The sequence below is a fragment of the Rhincodon typus genome, unplaced genomic scaffold (genome assembly GCF_021869965.1).
Source record: "Rhincodon typus isolate 14 unplaced genomic scaffold, sRhiTyp1.1 hic_rhity00001142, whole genome shotgun sequence".
In the NCBI taxonomy this organism is placed as follows: Eukaryota; Metazoa; Chordata; class Chondrichthyes; order Orectolobiformes; family Rhincodontidae; genus Rhincodon; species Rhincodon typus.
In genome coordinates, this window is record NW_025966780.1 from 1,089 (window position 1) to 16,711 (window position 15,623).

The following is a 15,623-nucleotide window of genomic DNA, read 5'->3' on the forward strand; positions in this document are numbered from 1 at the left end:
TGGACACTATGGGCTATTTAACATGGCCCGTCCATCTAACCTGCACATCTTTGGACTGTGGGAGGAAATCCACACAGACACAGGGAGAATGTGCAAATTCCACACAGACAGTCACCCAAGGCTGGAATTGAACACAGGTCCTTAGCACTGTGAGGCAGCAGCGCTAACTACTGAGCACCATGCAATACTGTCTTGATTGTGATGTTGGCATGGTAACATTCTGTTGCCAGGAGTTGCAAATCTGTAGTGCTTGGAATTATGGGTATTAAATCTGCATATGTTTTGAGTGGTTTGTTTTTGATTCATTTCTGTTATTTCTGAGGATTCTTCTGTCATATGCTTGATGCTTTTTGCAACGTTTTAATGTTGGCAGAATTGTTGAGCTCTCATAAATGGAATTTTATTGCAGTATAATAATGACAGGAGAGTGGAGTCTCACAATGTGATCAGTTCAGTGACAACTGAAGTAGTTCCATCGGGTTATTGGCATTATACTGCCCAGGTGCCACGTCCATTGTATAAATACGGACCATCACCATTATTCACATGAAGATAAAATGCTTTAATCAGCACGTTAACCTCACTAGCTAATGAACTTAAAGTTTGAAGGTGAATGTAAATAATCCTAGGTATCGATTGGGGAAAAAATGGAAAGGAATGAAGGAATGGCTGAGGTGAGGTTGCTCAAAACTTTGGGGTTCGTTGTCTCTTGTGGACTCTGGGTTTTGCAGTCAAAGCAGAATCGCGTGGTTTCTTTGAAATGAACAGTAAAAATTTAGTGCTATGTGGAACTTTTCTTCCTGTTAGGTGTTGGGATAGTAAAATAAATATCAAGAAGGACTTCTAGTTTTCTTTGTCTCCTCTCTCCTGCGCATGCACAATCCTCCTCCACCACCCCCACCCCCCAAACCAAAACCAAGTCACTTTGCAAGGTTTTTTAATGACAGTGCAGTTTTGTTAAAGCTCATTTTTCCATTTTTTTGACCGAGTAGCCGTGTTTAACCCAAGAATGTCATGGCCATTTATATTGCCCCTACCACCTCTTTAAGCATTAATCAGCTAACACACCACAGAGCTCAGATTGACCAAGTAATATTCCAGTTTGCACAGCTCATTGCACAGTGAATTTATTTATTGAGCAACCATGAGATCTCCGTAATACATTTCCTAACAGTTTACCATAGTCACTTGTCACACTGAGTCCTTCACATACTAAATTTATTGTGCACGGTGAGAGATTTGAGATTTGTTTGGAATTGCTCCACTTGTTGATAGAGGAACAGTTCCTGTAAAGGTGATGGAAACAGATTCAATAGTAACAATCAAAAGCAAATTGGATAAAGACTTGATAAGAAAAATGTGCTGTGCTGTGGGAAAAGAGCCAAGGAATGGAACTAATTGGATAACTCTACCAAAAACCTATCACAGGAATGATGGAGCAAATGGCACTTTGCAAGGTTTTTTAATGACAGTGCAGTTTTGTTGTGCTGTTTCATTTTATGCTTCTTTGGTTATATTCTAGAGACGCAAATTGAAAGTTTTACAGAGTCTAATAGTTTCAAATGCTGATTTCAATACTTGCTACTGTTGGTAGGTTTGTGCTGATATAGGCACCATGAATGCACTGTTTTTTTAGAATATAGGCAACATAAAAATCATATTTTTTGAGCGTAGATTGGGCTCATTCTTATTTTACAATATGCACTGACGTACAATCAGAATAATTGCAATGTGTGTTGGTCTATCTCTTGACCATTTTGGGCTTTGAATTGTACAAGTGTAATCTGTTTGTTCATTGTCATTAATTTGGATCAATATCTGTAATCTTAGGAAAGTGTTTATATGGTTAAAGCTGTTGAGTAGGTATAAGATGATCACTTTTGGATCATTATTGTTGGATTGACTTATACTGACAGTTTGTAATACTGTTAGACTGCAGTCATGCCTGCTTCTCCTTTATAAGAGCCAATGGACCACCCCATCCTCTCATATTCCTCTGCAATCCACGTCCAAGACATTGTTCACATTTGATTAAGACAGCAGATATTCTGTCATCGAGAAATCTAGCTTTAATTCCCAGTGGAAGGGACTACCGCAATTCCTGTCTCTTGTGCAGCTGCGGAAATCCTGATTCATGCCTTTAGAGACACTGCACCTCAAGATGATAATATAATCTAAATGTTGACCCCTACCTTCAAACATGATACAAGCCAATGTAATCCATACCCACAAAAAATCCTACACCTTCATAACCATGGCCTTGCCGAAGTCCTTTTATATCCAATGTCCCAACTGATTTCAACATAATCTTATATTTAAGATAGCTCCATTGTCTTGTTCCACCATAAATAAATGAGATACACTCGCCATATATTATTGGATATGCCTGCTATTTCCTGATATTTCTGTTGGTAGTACTGAAGCTTACAGCGATTATGCCCTTACCCTCTGAACTTATTTCCCCAACTCTATTGTTGCCTCCATCTCAAAGGCCTCATTTAAAAAAAGTTCTCGATCATTTATTTAGTCTGTTTTCTACTCTTTCTCAGAATCTATTTTCTTTACCACCTTGTAAAGCAGTTTCTAAACCTGCTTGTTTGTGATACTTGGTGTTGAAATATAAGTTGAATAGCTACTCAGGTTTCCAATTTCAGGGCACTTTCCTGGAAGGTGATGGTTAATACTGGCACATCCACTATTGTCTTTTGTGAACATCTTTCAGGTGTGCTGCTCAGAAGAGAATTAGAATAGTTGAGTAACAGAAAGTAACAGAAACATCAGTGAAAGTTTCAGCAGCAGATGGATTGAAGCTGGATGCAGATGAATAATATTGCACAGTTGAAAATCACTGAACTTGATGATGTGTACAGGGGTGTAAGCTCGGCTCAGGGTCAGATAGAATACCAAAGTTATGAGCAATCTAGTTTAACCTCAGATACTGACAGCTGAAGTAAAACGGAATCGGTGATGATGGAGTTGAAGACACTGGCTTCAGTTTTCAAAATATTTAATTGAAGAATGAATTTCCGCTCATGTAAAATAAAATCAAAAATCACACAACGCCAACAGGGTTTATTTGAAACCACAAGCTTTCAGAACGCAGCCCCTTCATCTGGTGTGAGTGGAATTCACTCCACCCACACCAGTTGTATGATCTTTTGATGTCTGTGCCCTTCATCTGTCTACCTATAAACTCTGTGTCTGTGTGCTCTTCTCTCACTACACCTGATGAAGGGGCTGTGCCCTGAAAGCTTGTGATTTCAAATAAACTTGTTTAACTATAACCTGGGTGTCGTGTGATTTTTGACTTTGTCCGCCCCAGTCCAACACTGACATCTCCACATCATGTAAAAACCAGATGCTGGACAGACAAGATGACAAATTGAGGCATTGGAGAGTTTGAGAGAAGTGATAGCAAAGTGGACCTGTCTTGTCAGCATAAATGTGGAATCTGAGTGTATTTGATATTGTTGAAGGGCAGCAAGTAAAAGAAAAATAAGATGGGGCCCAGAGTAGATTTCTTTTGGACTCCAGAGATAATGGAATGAGAGCAGGTGAAGAAACAATTGCGGTCATGGGGCTTTCAAAATGGGTAACAAGCCATTGTCTGGAGCAGTTAGAAATCAACGTGACTGCCTTACCTCAAAGTCTGATTTAGGTCTTGCTTGAACAGTTTTTCTGCTTCGGTTGTCATTTTTGAAAATAAACAAAGTTAGACACAAGCAAATAAATCACAACTACGTAAAATATGAGTCATTGGCTCATAGCAAATTAGTTACAAAATGTTGGTCTGACTCGCAGAAAAGTAGTTATGGAGCTGTAATGCAAAAGTACAAACTAATTATACGTTTGTAAAATGTCATTTTAATGCTAGTGTAGGTAGGAGTAGGTTGAAGCATTATCTCTAGAGCCTACACTCTACCCTCTGTTCAAAATTTATCTTGGTGAGTGTGTCAAATGTCCACCTGATGTAACCATTGAGCAGTTTAGCATTATTTTCTGATAGTTATGCATTGGTAGCTGATTGTTTGATGGTAAATCATTTGAAGTGGTCATAAGAATGTCAAGTGTTTGCATCTGCTTCATAAGCCATATTAGCAGTTATGAGTGCTCTCCTGAAGTACGGTTAGGTGTGTTCATGGGCAAGGGAGTGAGCAGTTTGCTCCCTTATGTATTTAATTCTGCACCGTCAGCATTCCTTGTCCTTAGGAGCAACAGAATTACATTTTGATTTCTTAAAACATAAAGCTTGGTGCTGGAAGAGAAATGGCCCACAGACTGTGTGGTTTTCAACATGTGAAATGTGTGAAAATGTCTAGTTTTTCTAGAGCAAAACTACATCATTGACTAGATATTGAAAATGTGGTTTCCAACTCTTAGAGCAAAGATGCAAGACCTTGGACAGGACCATCACTATCAATACTTCTTCGAGATCTACGTCACATACAGAACAGTAAGGAGAGATCTGCTAAACTCTTTGAATGGTTAATAGCACCTGTTGCTCCAAAAAAGTTTTTCAGGTAAATATGTGCAGAGCAGTCAAAAACGTGTAACTGCTTATGATACACTATCTTTTTAAAATAACGGTGCCTGAAATAACCTTTCTTAACTGGATTGAAGTGAAATAAATTAACTGTCATAAATCATTTGCAAATCAGTGCTTATTTGAAATTGTAATTGTCAGAGGTTTTTGCTGGATGGCAGTTTGTCCTCAAGCTGTATATTAAGTCTGTACTTTTTCGCATTTAGATAAAGATTGTAATTGTTGCAGGGGCAGAGTAATTGCATTTCTTGTATGGAGAAATAAAAGCCTCTTAATAAGGTCTATTCTAATTTTTCCATTCTATCAATCTTCCTAGATTGGATCACTTGTGTTTAGTGAGTGATCTGCTTATATTGCTACATTTTGCATACATTTTAAGGATGTACACTATGGGTCCAGAGTTGAATTGTGTTCTGATTCATGATTAGACCATTTTTATTTCTCACTAATTGCTTTGAAAACTCCATCTGTTAAATCCAGCAAAGTCTACATGACAGCCTCTTGAGCTCCGACATGGCTGCAAAGTTTGTGAACCTTGAACCTTGATTCTTTCCAGGTGCAGCACTCCACAAAATGGCCAAATTCACTAAGTTAGACTGAAATACTGATGTCATGGGAGATTACACTGCACAAGCTGGAAGCAAATGTTTTCAGCCATTGTGTAATTTCTTGCATGTCTTCTAGTATGTGTAGCAAGCAGATTTTGTGGCTGAACCCTCAGGATGATAGCAGATTTTAATTTTGTGGTGACATGCGGGAGAGGTTCAGAAGTGAAGTTAAATTATTCAAAAATATTGTAAAACACAAATGTCAATGTACACGGCAACACAAAAGTGCATACTTTCAATTTGCATTTCCCCACAATCTCTGTCCCTCTGTTTCTGTTACCCATGATCTCTCGGAGTCTCTGTTTGCAAACACGTGAATGTTAAATAATTACTATACAGGAATCTAACAGTAGAAACTGCACAAGATTAGTTTTTTCCTTCTCCTTTTAAGTTATTACCTCGAGTAATGACTGTTACGGTCACTACTTGCTTGTTAGATCTACCATCTCTTTTGGACTGCAGTCTGGCATTTTTTTATTCCTGGTGATGGACAATTCTCTGACGTTAAGTAAGGCCATAACTAGAAAAGTGAAATTGCAAATCAAGCTGTTGTAAATCCTCTGATAATCAGGCTTGCCTTTTGGCCTATGAATCACATTTGTTTCTGAAAACTTTAAAAGAAAGAAAGAATGTTAGAATGTGGGAGGAAGAGATCAGCCATCTTCTGACACTTCTTAAATAATTTAAATAGGACAGCATTTATATGGAAGGACCTTTGATTTGATTATGTTGGGCAGATGAATAGGTAATATTTTTAATTCCTGGAGCACATTCAAAATTTACATAATATATACTTGTTAAATTGAGGCTTAACTTTTGTTGCATTTTTCATTTCAGCGACATTTGGGAAAAGACCCCAGCTTTGATTAGGCGTCACAATGGCAACTACTACAAAGGATTATTTTCCTCAGAAGATTTTGACAGAATTCTGAGAGAGGTAAGCTCACAAAGTACCTTTTTTCACAAGTTCTGAACAATATAAAGCTTGCAGAACAACTGTTCGCTATAGTTGTCTTAATAACTGGTACATGCAGCTCGATTCCTCTCTTCTGTCTCTGTCTGTCTCTTCTGTCTTGTCTCATCTGTCTGTCTGTCTCTTCTCCCCCAATCCGGGAGAAGGAGGAGCCCGCCCATGGCCCTGATGGCTGCCCTACATGATCATTGCTTAAAATAGCGTTAACACTGCCACCCTTTCCTCCAGAGGAATTCTCATCTTAGCCATTCAAATAAATCAATAGCTCTGTTTTAGCAGGATTGTTGGGAGCCACCGCATAGATTAGAAGCATTTTGCAATACCAGGTACTCTGGACTGAGAGTCAGGTCTGGGGGGGCTGGGCTGAGGAGGCCCAGTGGAAAGGCTAAATGGAGGATTACTTTGGGCTGAGTGCCTATGGCCCTGGGGAGCCCTAAAAGATGTTTAAGTGGCCATTAGTAGACCACTTAAGGGCCCCAAAGGCACAAAGGTGGGCAGGCCACCTGACACCTTTCTGCTCCACCTCTTGATCCTTCAAAACAAAATTCCAGATGGGTCAAGGGCAGGTGGGTAGTTGTTAGGAAGATCATTTGCTGGAATTTATCTGCCTGCAGCGAGTGCAAAATCTAACCTGTGTTCATTTTTCAGGTTGCCATTTGAAAATTGTAAGACTATTTAACATCAGACTCAGAATCGTAGATTAGCCTGTCATGTCTGTTCCACCTCTCTGCATGATCAGTTCATCTAGTGCAATGCTCCCATTCTTTTCCCTTAGCACTGCAAATTTCTCCTCTTCAGACAATGATACAGTTCTCTTTGAAAACAGTGATTGAATATGTTTCCATCACAGTCTCAGTCAGTTTATTCCAGATTTTGACCACTCGCTACATAAAAAGATCTTTCCTCCTGTTGCCATGAGTTCATTTGCCAGCTACTGTGGTACCTTCTGGTTCTTGATCCTTCCAGCACTGAGAATAGGTTCTCACTTGCAGTTTGGATAACAGTGTTAACAAGCTAAATGCACTGGCATTTGCTGGCCTTTCCTGAGGGAGAGTGGATGCTTGTAAGTCCAGAAAGAAACTGGGATGTTTTCCTTTGATTCTGATTGGACTCTGCTATCTGCATAATGATATGATGAAGGGATACTGTGAGATCATTTACAGGTGGCCTATGTAATCCTACTAAATGTGGAATGTTTCTTAATACAGCTGTAATGTTCTCCTGGGACTTATGTGATCAAAACACGATCGTATTCAAGCACAGATTTTCAATTTACCGGATCACTTCACATTCACTTCCGTGATAAGAAAAACCTCATTCAAATAGAACATTTTCGCAAAATGCCGATGTTTCTCCACTGTCCGTTAGACTGAATATTGTTATTTCCTAATCTCACCCAAAGACAAGAACAAAGATAGTGGCATTATTCACACCACAGCTCTATACTTTTTAATTTCTCTAGCAATGTTTTAGCACTTATAGCTAAGGTTAAATCTCTAAATAGCCATATTTTTACCCTAAAGATAACTATTTTAACTATGGGAATTACTCATACTTTACTATGTCCTGAGTACCCGTGTTTTTTTAGTTCTATCTTGAATAATAAACAGTAGCAAAATGAAATGATCTGACTTTATTATCCAAGGTTCCCATTTTGGGGTGTACAGAGAGTGAGCAGGAATCCATTTTACAACAAACTGCAAGTTAAAAGGAGATTTGATTGAGTCATTTTGTTTCCAGTGACTGAGGGGTCAATAATTAGAGGAAATTCAAACAAACCAAAGGCGAGACAAAAAAACTTACACTTTTGAATTATGTTGATCTATAATGCATTGTCAAACATATTGGTGGAAGCAGATTTAGTAATAACTTGCAAAAGGAATTTTGATAACTACGGGAGAGGAAAACAATTGCAGCAACATGTGAAAAGTGCAGGGGATTGGGACTAAATAGACATTGTAATGGCATAGTCATGAAGGATCAAACGACTTTCTCCTGAGTGTGTATCATTCTATGCTTTTATTATAATTGGAGAGCAAATGAAACAAACCTGCTATTCTCTCCAGATGTGTTTTGTGCCAATTAAGATCCTCATTAAATTCCAACAATTCTGACAGTCCTAAGTACTGATTACAGAATTATAAAGACAAAGCTGCTGTTCTATTCTCTTTCTTATCCTTAAATCCTGTACAATATTGTGTTATACTGGCCATCATGTGCAGAGGGTTGTTTGTATTCATTCATATGTTATTAGCATGAGGATTGTACTGATTTTAATGAAACTACTTCTGCATGGACTTGAATAGCTGAATATGTGTATGATGCAACATTATTTAGCTCAACTTCAATTTCAAACACTGTTTTATTGTTGGTTTGTTATTTTAAAGGACCATGTTAATTTTGGAGTAAACCTTGATGTAACAAGTTACTTTGATGGGGAAAAAGAAACACATACTCCTACTGGCAGGGCGTTACCTGTAGTGGTATGGGACTTTTACAAGGTAAGCAAAATGTGTGTGCTGAAAGAAGAGATTGTTTCAAACTATAAATTTAAATGCATTTGCCAGCTGCTCTTTGTTTTAAGTGTGTGAGAGGTTGAGCAAGGAAAATGTGGTAGTGCTATCACATTTAAAGAAGACCAGTCTCATTGGAAGGCTGTGCTGTAAAATTACTCACATTGAAAAGGATTGGGATCAATTAGGTAATAATTCCTTCAATCTAATGTCAGGCTAAATTCTGCAGAATGTTCACTTCTCACTGATTAACAACTCAGCTGGATCTAAAAAGGTAGCCATTGTTGGCTTGTGAGGTGCAATGAAAGATGTACTTCTACAAGCTTCCAGGAAGGGCCTTGTGTCACAGTGTGGGTTCAACAGTGTGTTAACTTTGTGGCCAAATAGTGTTCCTGTTGATAACTTGCTGACATGGTGTGCTTAGGAAAAGTGCCCACATGGTATGCATTAGGTAAAATGTCAGTAATTTTCAGTGTAAGAGCTGTTGTGATACAGTGGTAGTGTCCCTACCTCCTGGGCCAGTGAGGCCCAAGCTCACGTCTCACCTACTGTAGAAGTGTGTAATAACATCTCTGAGCAGGTTGTTTAGAAAATATCTGAGTCTTAAGTATTTGGACTCTTGTGGTGCAGTGTCATGTCCCTACCTCTGAACCAGTAGGCCTGGATTCAAGTCCCGTCTGCTCCAGAGATGTATCATAACATCTCGAACAAGTTGCTTAGTAAATAACTGAATCTTCAGTGTTCTGCTATATTGTGCACGCTCTAATCACTAGCCTCAGCAGTATGACCAGCTTCCAATGCTGTGAAACAGAGTTGAATTTTATCACCCCCAGATGACAGGAGCAAAGGTGAATCATTTGGGAAAATATGGCAAGATCAGATAAATAAAATTCATGAATTTGAGGAAAAATGTCCAATTCTGCAACCATTTTTTGAATAGTGAGAGACATGAATCTCGCTAGTGAGCAGTGAGAAGGTAATTTATATCTGTTTAGATGTCATAATTAACCAATCTTGCTTCATTTATGCAAAAACAAAAATTGCTGGAAAAACTCAGCAATCTGGCAGCATCTTAGAGAGTAAACAGATTCTTTGGGATCCAGTGACCCTGCTTCAGAACTGATAGTAGATAGGAAAAGGTTGATTTTATAAGATATTTATAAGTTTTTGTTTCTGATTTTCAGCATCTGCGGTTCTTTTTGATGTTGAGAAACTTGAAAGGGTTCAGAATAGATGTACGAGGATATTGCCAGGTTTGAGCTGTAGAGAGAGGCTGAATAGGCTGGGGCTATTTTCTCTGGAGCATCGGGAACTGAGAGGTGAGAGGTTTGAGGGGCATGATCGGGTAAAGAGCCAAGGTCTTTTTCTCATGGTAGGGGAGTTCAAAACTGTTTCTCAATCTCTCATGTGCCAGAAGGATATTAGATGGCAGTAATTCCTGACGTGAAAATCCTTCTGGGTATCTGGCGGCGATTCCTTGCGCTACATCTGCGACTTACTTAGAATGCGGTTTCCCACTTCGATACTGCTCTTTGAAATGCACAAACAACGCTCATTGAAATATTGCTGTTAGGCCACTGTACACAGGCACAGACATCCATCTCCTGGATTTGCATACAGTGCGTCTCCGGGCTTCTTGCTTGCTCTATTTACACTCATTCGCTTTGCACCTATTAGGATATCCATTTCATCTCTGCCAAGCCTTGCCTTGCCTTTTTGCACTTTGCCACTTAATTTAGAACATACAGGCTCAGTGCTTCTGTCTTGCTTTGCCATTTAGTGCAGGTGCAAAACCAGGCATTTTGTCATAGTTGTATTCAGTCAAGGTAGCAGGGAGACAGACATGTTGCACCATGTAGCACTGTGCCACATCGGTGTCATATCTACAGCATATGTCCGCAGCTTACACAGCAAAAGCACTGCATATGCTTCAGCTAAATGGCCATGTCTCAAATCTAAGAGGATTAGTCCTTGGTCAAGTCAAGGGGATTGTCTTGCAGCAGTCAGTCCACAGTCTTGGATATGGTCACTCAAACAGTTGGGGCAGTCAGGTGTTCCAAATCCCTACAGTCTAGGGAATCGCTCCATGGTCAGCCCCGGAAGTCCGATTTAACCATTCAGTCTAAGGCCTGGTCACTCATCAGCCAGGGCTATTAATCCAAGTTTGTCGGGGAGTGATCGTTGTCAGTCCTGAGGGCCAGTCTGCTCAGTGAAAGCCATGGGCAGTTTCTGGGGGCCACTGCTGGGTGGACAAGCTGGGGAAATGAATTGTGACAATTAGAAGTGGCATGTTGAGATGCAGAGGAGATAATAATTGTGAAAGAGGGCATCTGACTTAAAAAAGGTGGGAGATGAAAGTGCATTGGAGAACAAGAGATGCTACAAGCGTGAGAGTAAGAGGAAGCTCAGAATATAATGTCTTCAATGCCATTTTTTCTAGAGGAGCAAGGTGCATTTATACTACAGACTGAGGATATCCCAGGACATCATCACATGCTGGAGCAGGACTCTTGACCTGAAGAGATCATACAACTTCATTTTGTTTCGCTGTGATGCAGATAGTGCAGCAACCGGGCAGAAGGCTTTGCCAAATTGGCTGGCTTCCCCCAGATGCAGGGCACTATGTTCACATGTTGCATTGAGAGCATCATATAATGCAACAAGCTTCATCAATGGGGAAAGGTTTCATTTCATCAATGTACAAGTCTGATCATTGTTGAAGCCTGCATCAGGTATTGTGGAAGCCACCAGGATGCCTGTATCCTTGAGAATTCTTCATGGTCCTCCTTTGTTACATGGGTCAGATGCCTTGCAAAGATGTTACTGGGAGACAAGAGCTTTCCTCTGCGACCATGGTTGATGACTCCAAGCAGCCTTCTGACTAAGGCAGAACTCCGATATAAAGTAGCTCATTTTTCAACCAGGGCAGTCGTGGAGCAGATGATAGATCTGCTCCAAATGAGGCTCTGATCAATGTTCCCTATAATTTTCTTTCCGCTGCACGGACCTCGAAGTGGAAGCTAATTTGTCAGCGTGACAGTTGACATGTGCGGAGCTCGTAGTAGCTGCACAGCTTAGAGGGAACATGCTTGGGTCGGTGTACATTTCAGAGAGTGTGTCACATAACCCATGAAAGAGCTAGGAGAATGGCATTGGTATTTTGAGGAGGACATTGAGTATGAGGAACATCACCTTCAGCACGATAGAGCAGTATAGCTTCGGGCACGACAAGCCAGATTGACTTAATTGACACCCAATTCCAATTCATGGGAGCTGGGTACAGTGATCATTAATTGAAAGTAGATTTGACAAATGTAACTTGTATTTGCAATTGACTGTCATCTCAGAAGCAGTGAGGGCACCTCCTGGTTGACTGTACTTCACCCAGGGCACACCTGGACTGTTTATAGAATGCACCACCAGGAATCCTGGGAGGAGCTGGTAGTGGCAAGTAATTCTACCATTGGTGTGTGCACAGTAGCCCAAGCAGGGTGCTGTAGAAGTGTGGTGTGCACATGATGAGGTGAGTCTCAGAGAATTGTAAGAGAACTTGCTAGAGGTCACAGGAAAACCCTGCAAGAAACTCCCTACAACTTGATTTGGTTTGATTTATTATTATCACATGTACTGAGGTACAGTGAAAAGTGCTGCCTACGCGCTTTACAGGCAGATCGTACTATACAAGTGCAGGATTCAATGTTACAGCTGCCAAGAAGATGCAGGGAGAGAAATCAACATTAACATAAAAGATCTGATAACAGCAGGGAAGAAGCTGTTCTTGAATCTGTACGTGTTTATAAACTTTTATATCTTCTGCCTGACAGGAGAGGGTGAAAGAGAGTATAACTGGGGTGAAAGAGGTCTTTGATTTTGTTGGTTGCTTTCCCGAGTCAGTGGGGAGTATAGATTAAGTCACTGGATGGAAGGCTGGTTTGCATGAGGGACTGGCCTGTGTTCACAATTCTCTTTAGTTTCTTTCAGTCTTGGGAAGAGCGGTTGACATACCACGCAATGATGCATACAGGTAGGATGCTTTCTTTGGTGCGTCTATAAAAATTTGTAAGAGTCCTTATAGATACGCTGAATTTCCTTAGCCTCCTGAGGAAGTGGAGGCCTTGCTGTGCTTTCTTGACCGCAGCGTCGATGTGTGTAGGCCAGGACAGATCATTGGTGAACATCACTCCCAGAAGCTTGATTCTTTCGACCATCTTCACCTCAGCACCATTGATTCAGACAGCGTGCACTCCATTCCACTTCTGAAGTAAATGATCAGCTCCTTCATTTCGCTGATGTTGTGGAGAGATTATTGTCCTTACACCATGCTGTCTCCTTCCTCTACTCTGTCTGGTCATTGTTTGAGATTCAGCCAACAACCGTGGTGTCATCAGCAAACTTGTAAATGGAGTTGGTGCGGAATTTGGCTGCACAGTCATGTGTGTATAGGGAGTACTGTAGGGGGCTGAGTATGCAGCCTTGTGGGGCACCGGTTTTGAGGATTATCGTGCAAGAGGTGTTGTTATCTCTCTTTACTGACTGTGGTCTGTTGGTGAGGAATTCAAGAACCTAGTTACATAGGGGGAGCGAGACCTTAAATTGACACTAAGCCGATTTTTATTTTGTAATAACACACAATAAAACTCTAAAATGTTTTAAAAAATTCATTTGCAGCATGTAAGCATTGCTTGCTGAGTCAGCATTTATTACCCATCCTTAGTTTGTCCTTGAGATGAAGGTGGTGAGCTTCCTTCTTGAGCCACTATAGTTCATCTGTTGTAGGTCAACCCAAAGTGCTGTTAGGGAGTGAGTTCCAGCATTTTGACCCAGTGACATCAAAGGAACAGCGATATATTTCCAAGTCTGGATGGTTAATGTTTGTGGATGTGACTCCCATCGGGTGTGCTTCTTTGTCCTGGATGGCGTTAAGTTTCTTGAATGTTGTTGGAGCTGCCCTCATCCGGTTACACAGGGAGTATTCCATCATACTCCTGACTTGTGTCTTGTAGATGGTGGACAGGCTTTGGGAATTTAGGAGATGACTTAACTTTCTTAACTGCAAGATCTGAACTTCTCTCATAACCACGGTACTTGTGTGGCTAATTCAGTGGAGTTTCTGGTCAATCATAACTCCCAGGTTGTTGGTAGCGAGGGATTCAGTGATGGTGATGTCATTGAATGTGAAGGAGCAAGGGTTACATTCATTCTTGTTGAAGATGGTCATTGCCTCGCACTTGTGGCAAGTGAATGTTACTTGCCACTTGTCTGCCCAAACTTGAATATTGTCAAGTCTTGCTGCATTTGGGCATGGACGATTTCAGTATCTGAGAAGTCACAAATGCTGCTGAACATTGTGTAATTGTCAGTGAACATCCCCACTTTTGACCTTATGATAAGAGGGAAGGCCACTGCTGAAGCAGCTGAAGATGTTTGTGTCAAGGACACCACCCTGAAGGACTCGTGCAGAGATGTCCTGGAGCTGAGATGACTGACCTGTAACAACCACAGCCTTGAATAAGTGTTATTGTTCCCTTACTGCCCAAAAATGCAAGCTATGGATGTAATGCAGTTATTTTTGTCAATTTTATGCAGATTCAGCTTGTCAGCTTTGGAATCTGGCTCTTTTGTTTTTGCCATTACCTAGAAAAGAATGGAGTGTCATGCCCAAAACAGATTAGATAAGAGCTGCTTTAGAGACATTTACAAGTTGTTCATCTGTTCCGTTGGCAGATGTGCTCTTACTTTATATGCATGTCTGGAACTGGATTCAAGCCAGAGATAAATATGGATAAGTTTTCAGATCAGATTTTTTGTTTATTGCTGTGTTTCTAGGAGGTATTTATGATCCATTAAACTGTTCTCTTTTAGGATTGAGCTGAACTGGTCAGGGAATTAACTATTTAACACTGTATATTAATTTCTTTGGCAGAATGGATGTTCTTTGCGGCTGCTGAATCCTCAAGCCTTTTCCGGCACTGTTTGGAATATACTGTCTATTCTTCAGGAGTCTTTTGGGAGCATGGTTGGGGCTAATGTGCAAGTATCTCTTATTTTTCTTTTTGTTTTGTGTCAATACCTATTAGTAAATGAGTGGAAGATTCCAGTTCTGTTTAAAGGACAACTGCGGGAAAGCAAACCAAAATTTTTATATCTGAATACCTAATTGTCACTGTGGTCCAAAAGTAAAGTGCTAAGTGCAATGAAAAATTCTAATCTGTAGCGATGCTACATCATTTCAAATATGAATGTAATTTTTATTCGGGATGTTGGATGAATGAAGTGAAATGTTAATGTACTTTTCAAGAGACTTTTTTTTTCCTGTTCCATGCCTTCGTCCAAATAAAGGGATTTGCAAAAGAGTTATTGTGATTTCACCAGCCATGGTTGAACTCAATATCAAAAAAAAACACAGACTGCTTCACAAGTGGGATTTGGGTTCTTCCCTTTTGTCTCCCCCTGTCCACCACCACAAACATAACTCAACGTGCATAGACTGACCTGCTATTTTATCAACATGTTAAGCAAGGGGAAAATACTCACCAAAACTGTTAATGTTTCTTTTGTTCCTCAGTTCAAAATTCCTATAATAAAGGATGTAGTGTTGTTTATAAAATGAATCAAATTTCAAAGCGTTTTAACTTTGCTAAAATGGTAAATTCTTTGAAGACAAACGGATACCATGAATATTTTCTTAGGTTCACAGTTTTTTTGTGATCACTGTTTTTCGTCTTTGTGTATTACGACAACTTATTAGAAGCGACACAAGCTTCTTTTTCTCTTAGCAAGTCTACTTGTTTTGTATAGATACATTGGTTTAGTTGAATGAACAAAATACAGAAATAATCTAAAAACTGAAAGAACGGCGGATGCTGTAAATCAGGAACAAAAACAAAGTTGCTGGAAAAGCTCAGCAGGTCCGGCAGCATCTGTGAAGGAAAAATCAGAGTTAACGTTTCGGGTCCGGTGACCCTTCCTCAGAACTGAGGAAGGGT

General features: G+C 40.2%; 1 protein-coding gene across 1 annotated transcript in view; it reads left to right on the plus strand.

Moving 5' to 3' along the window:
- Positions 1 to 4,380: 4,380 nt before the first annotated feature.
- Positions 4,381 to 15,623, plus strand: part of riox1 (ribosomal oxygenase 1) — a gene marked incomplete at its 5' end in the record, with an annotated part of 26,025 nt that continues 14,782 nt past the window's right edge. Inside the window, 4 exons of the mRNA XM_048592392.1 lie at positions 4,381 to 4,520; positions 5,989 to 6,088; positions 8,512 to 8,625; positions 14,561 to 14,667. Coding sequence (XP_048448349.1) covers positions 4,381 to 4,520; positions 5,989 to 6,088; positions 8,512 to 8,625; positions 14,561 to 14,667 — 461 coding nt within the window. The remainder of the gene's footprint in view (positions 4,521 to 5,988; positions 6,089 to 8,511; positions 8,626 to 14,560; positions 14,668 to 15,623) is intronic.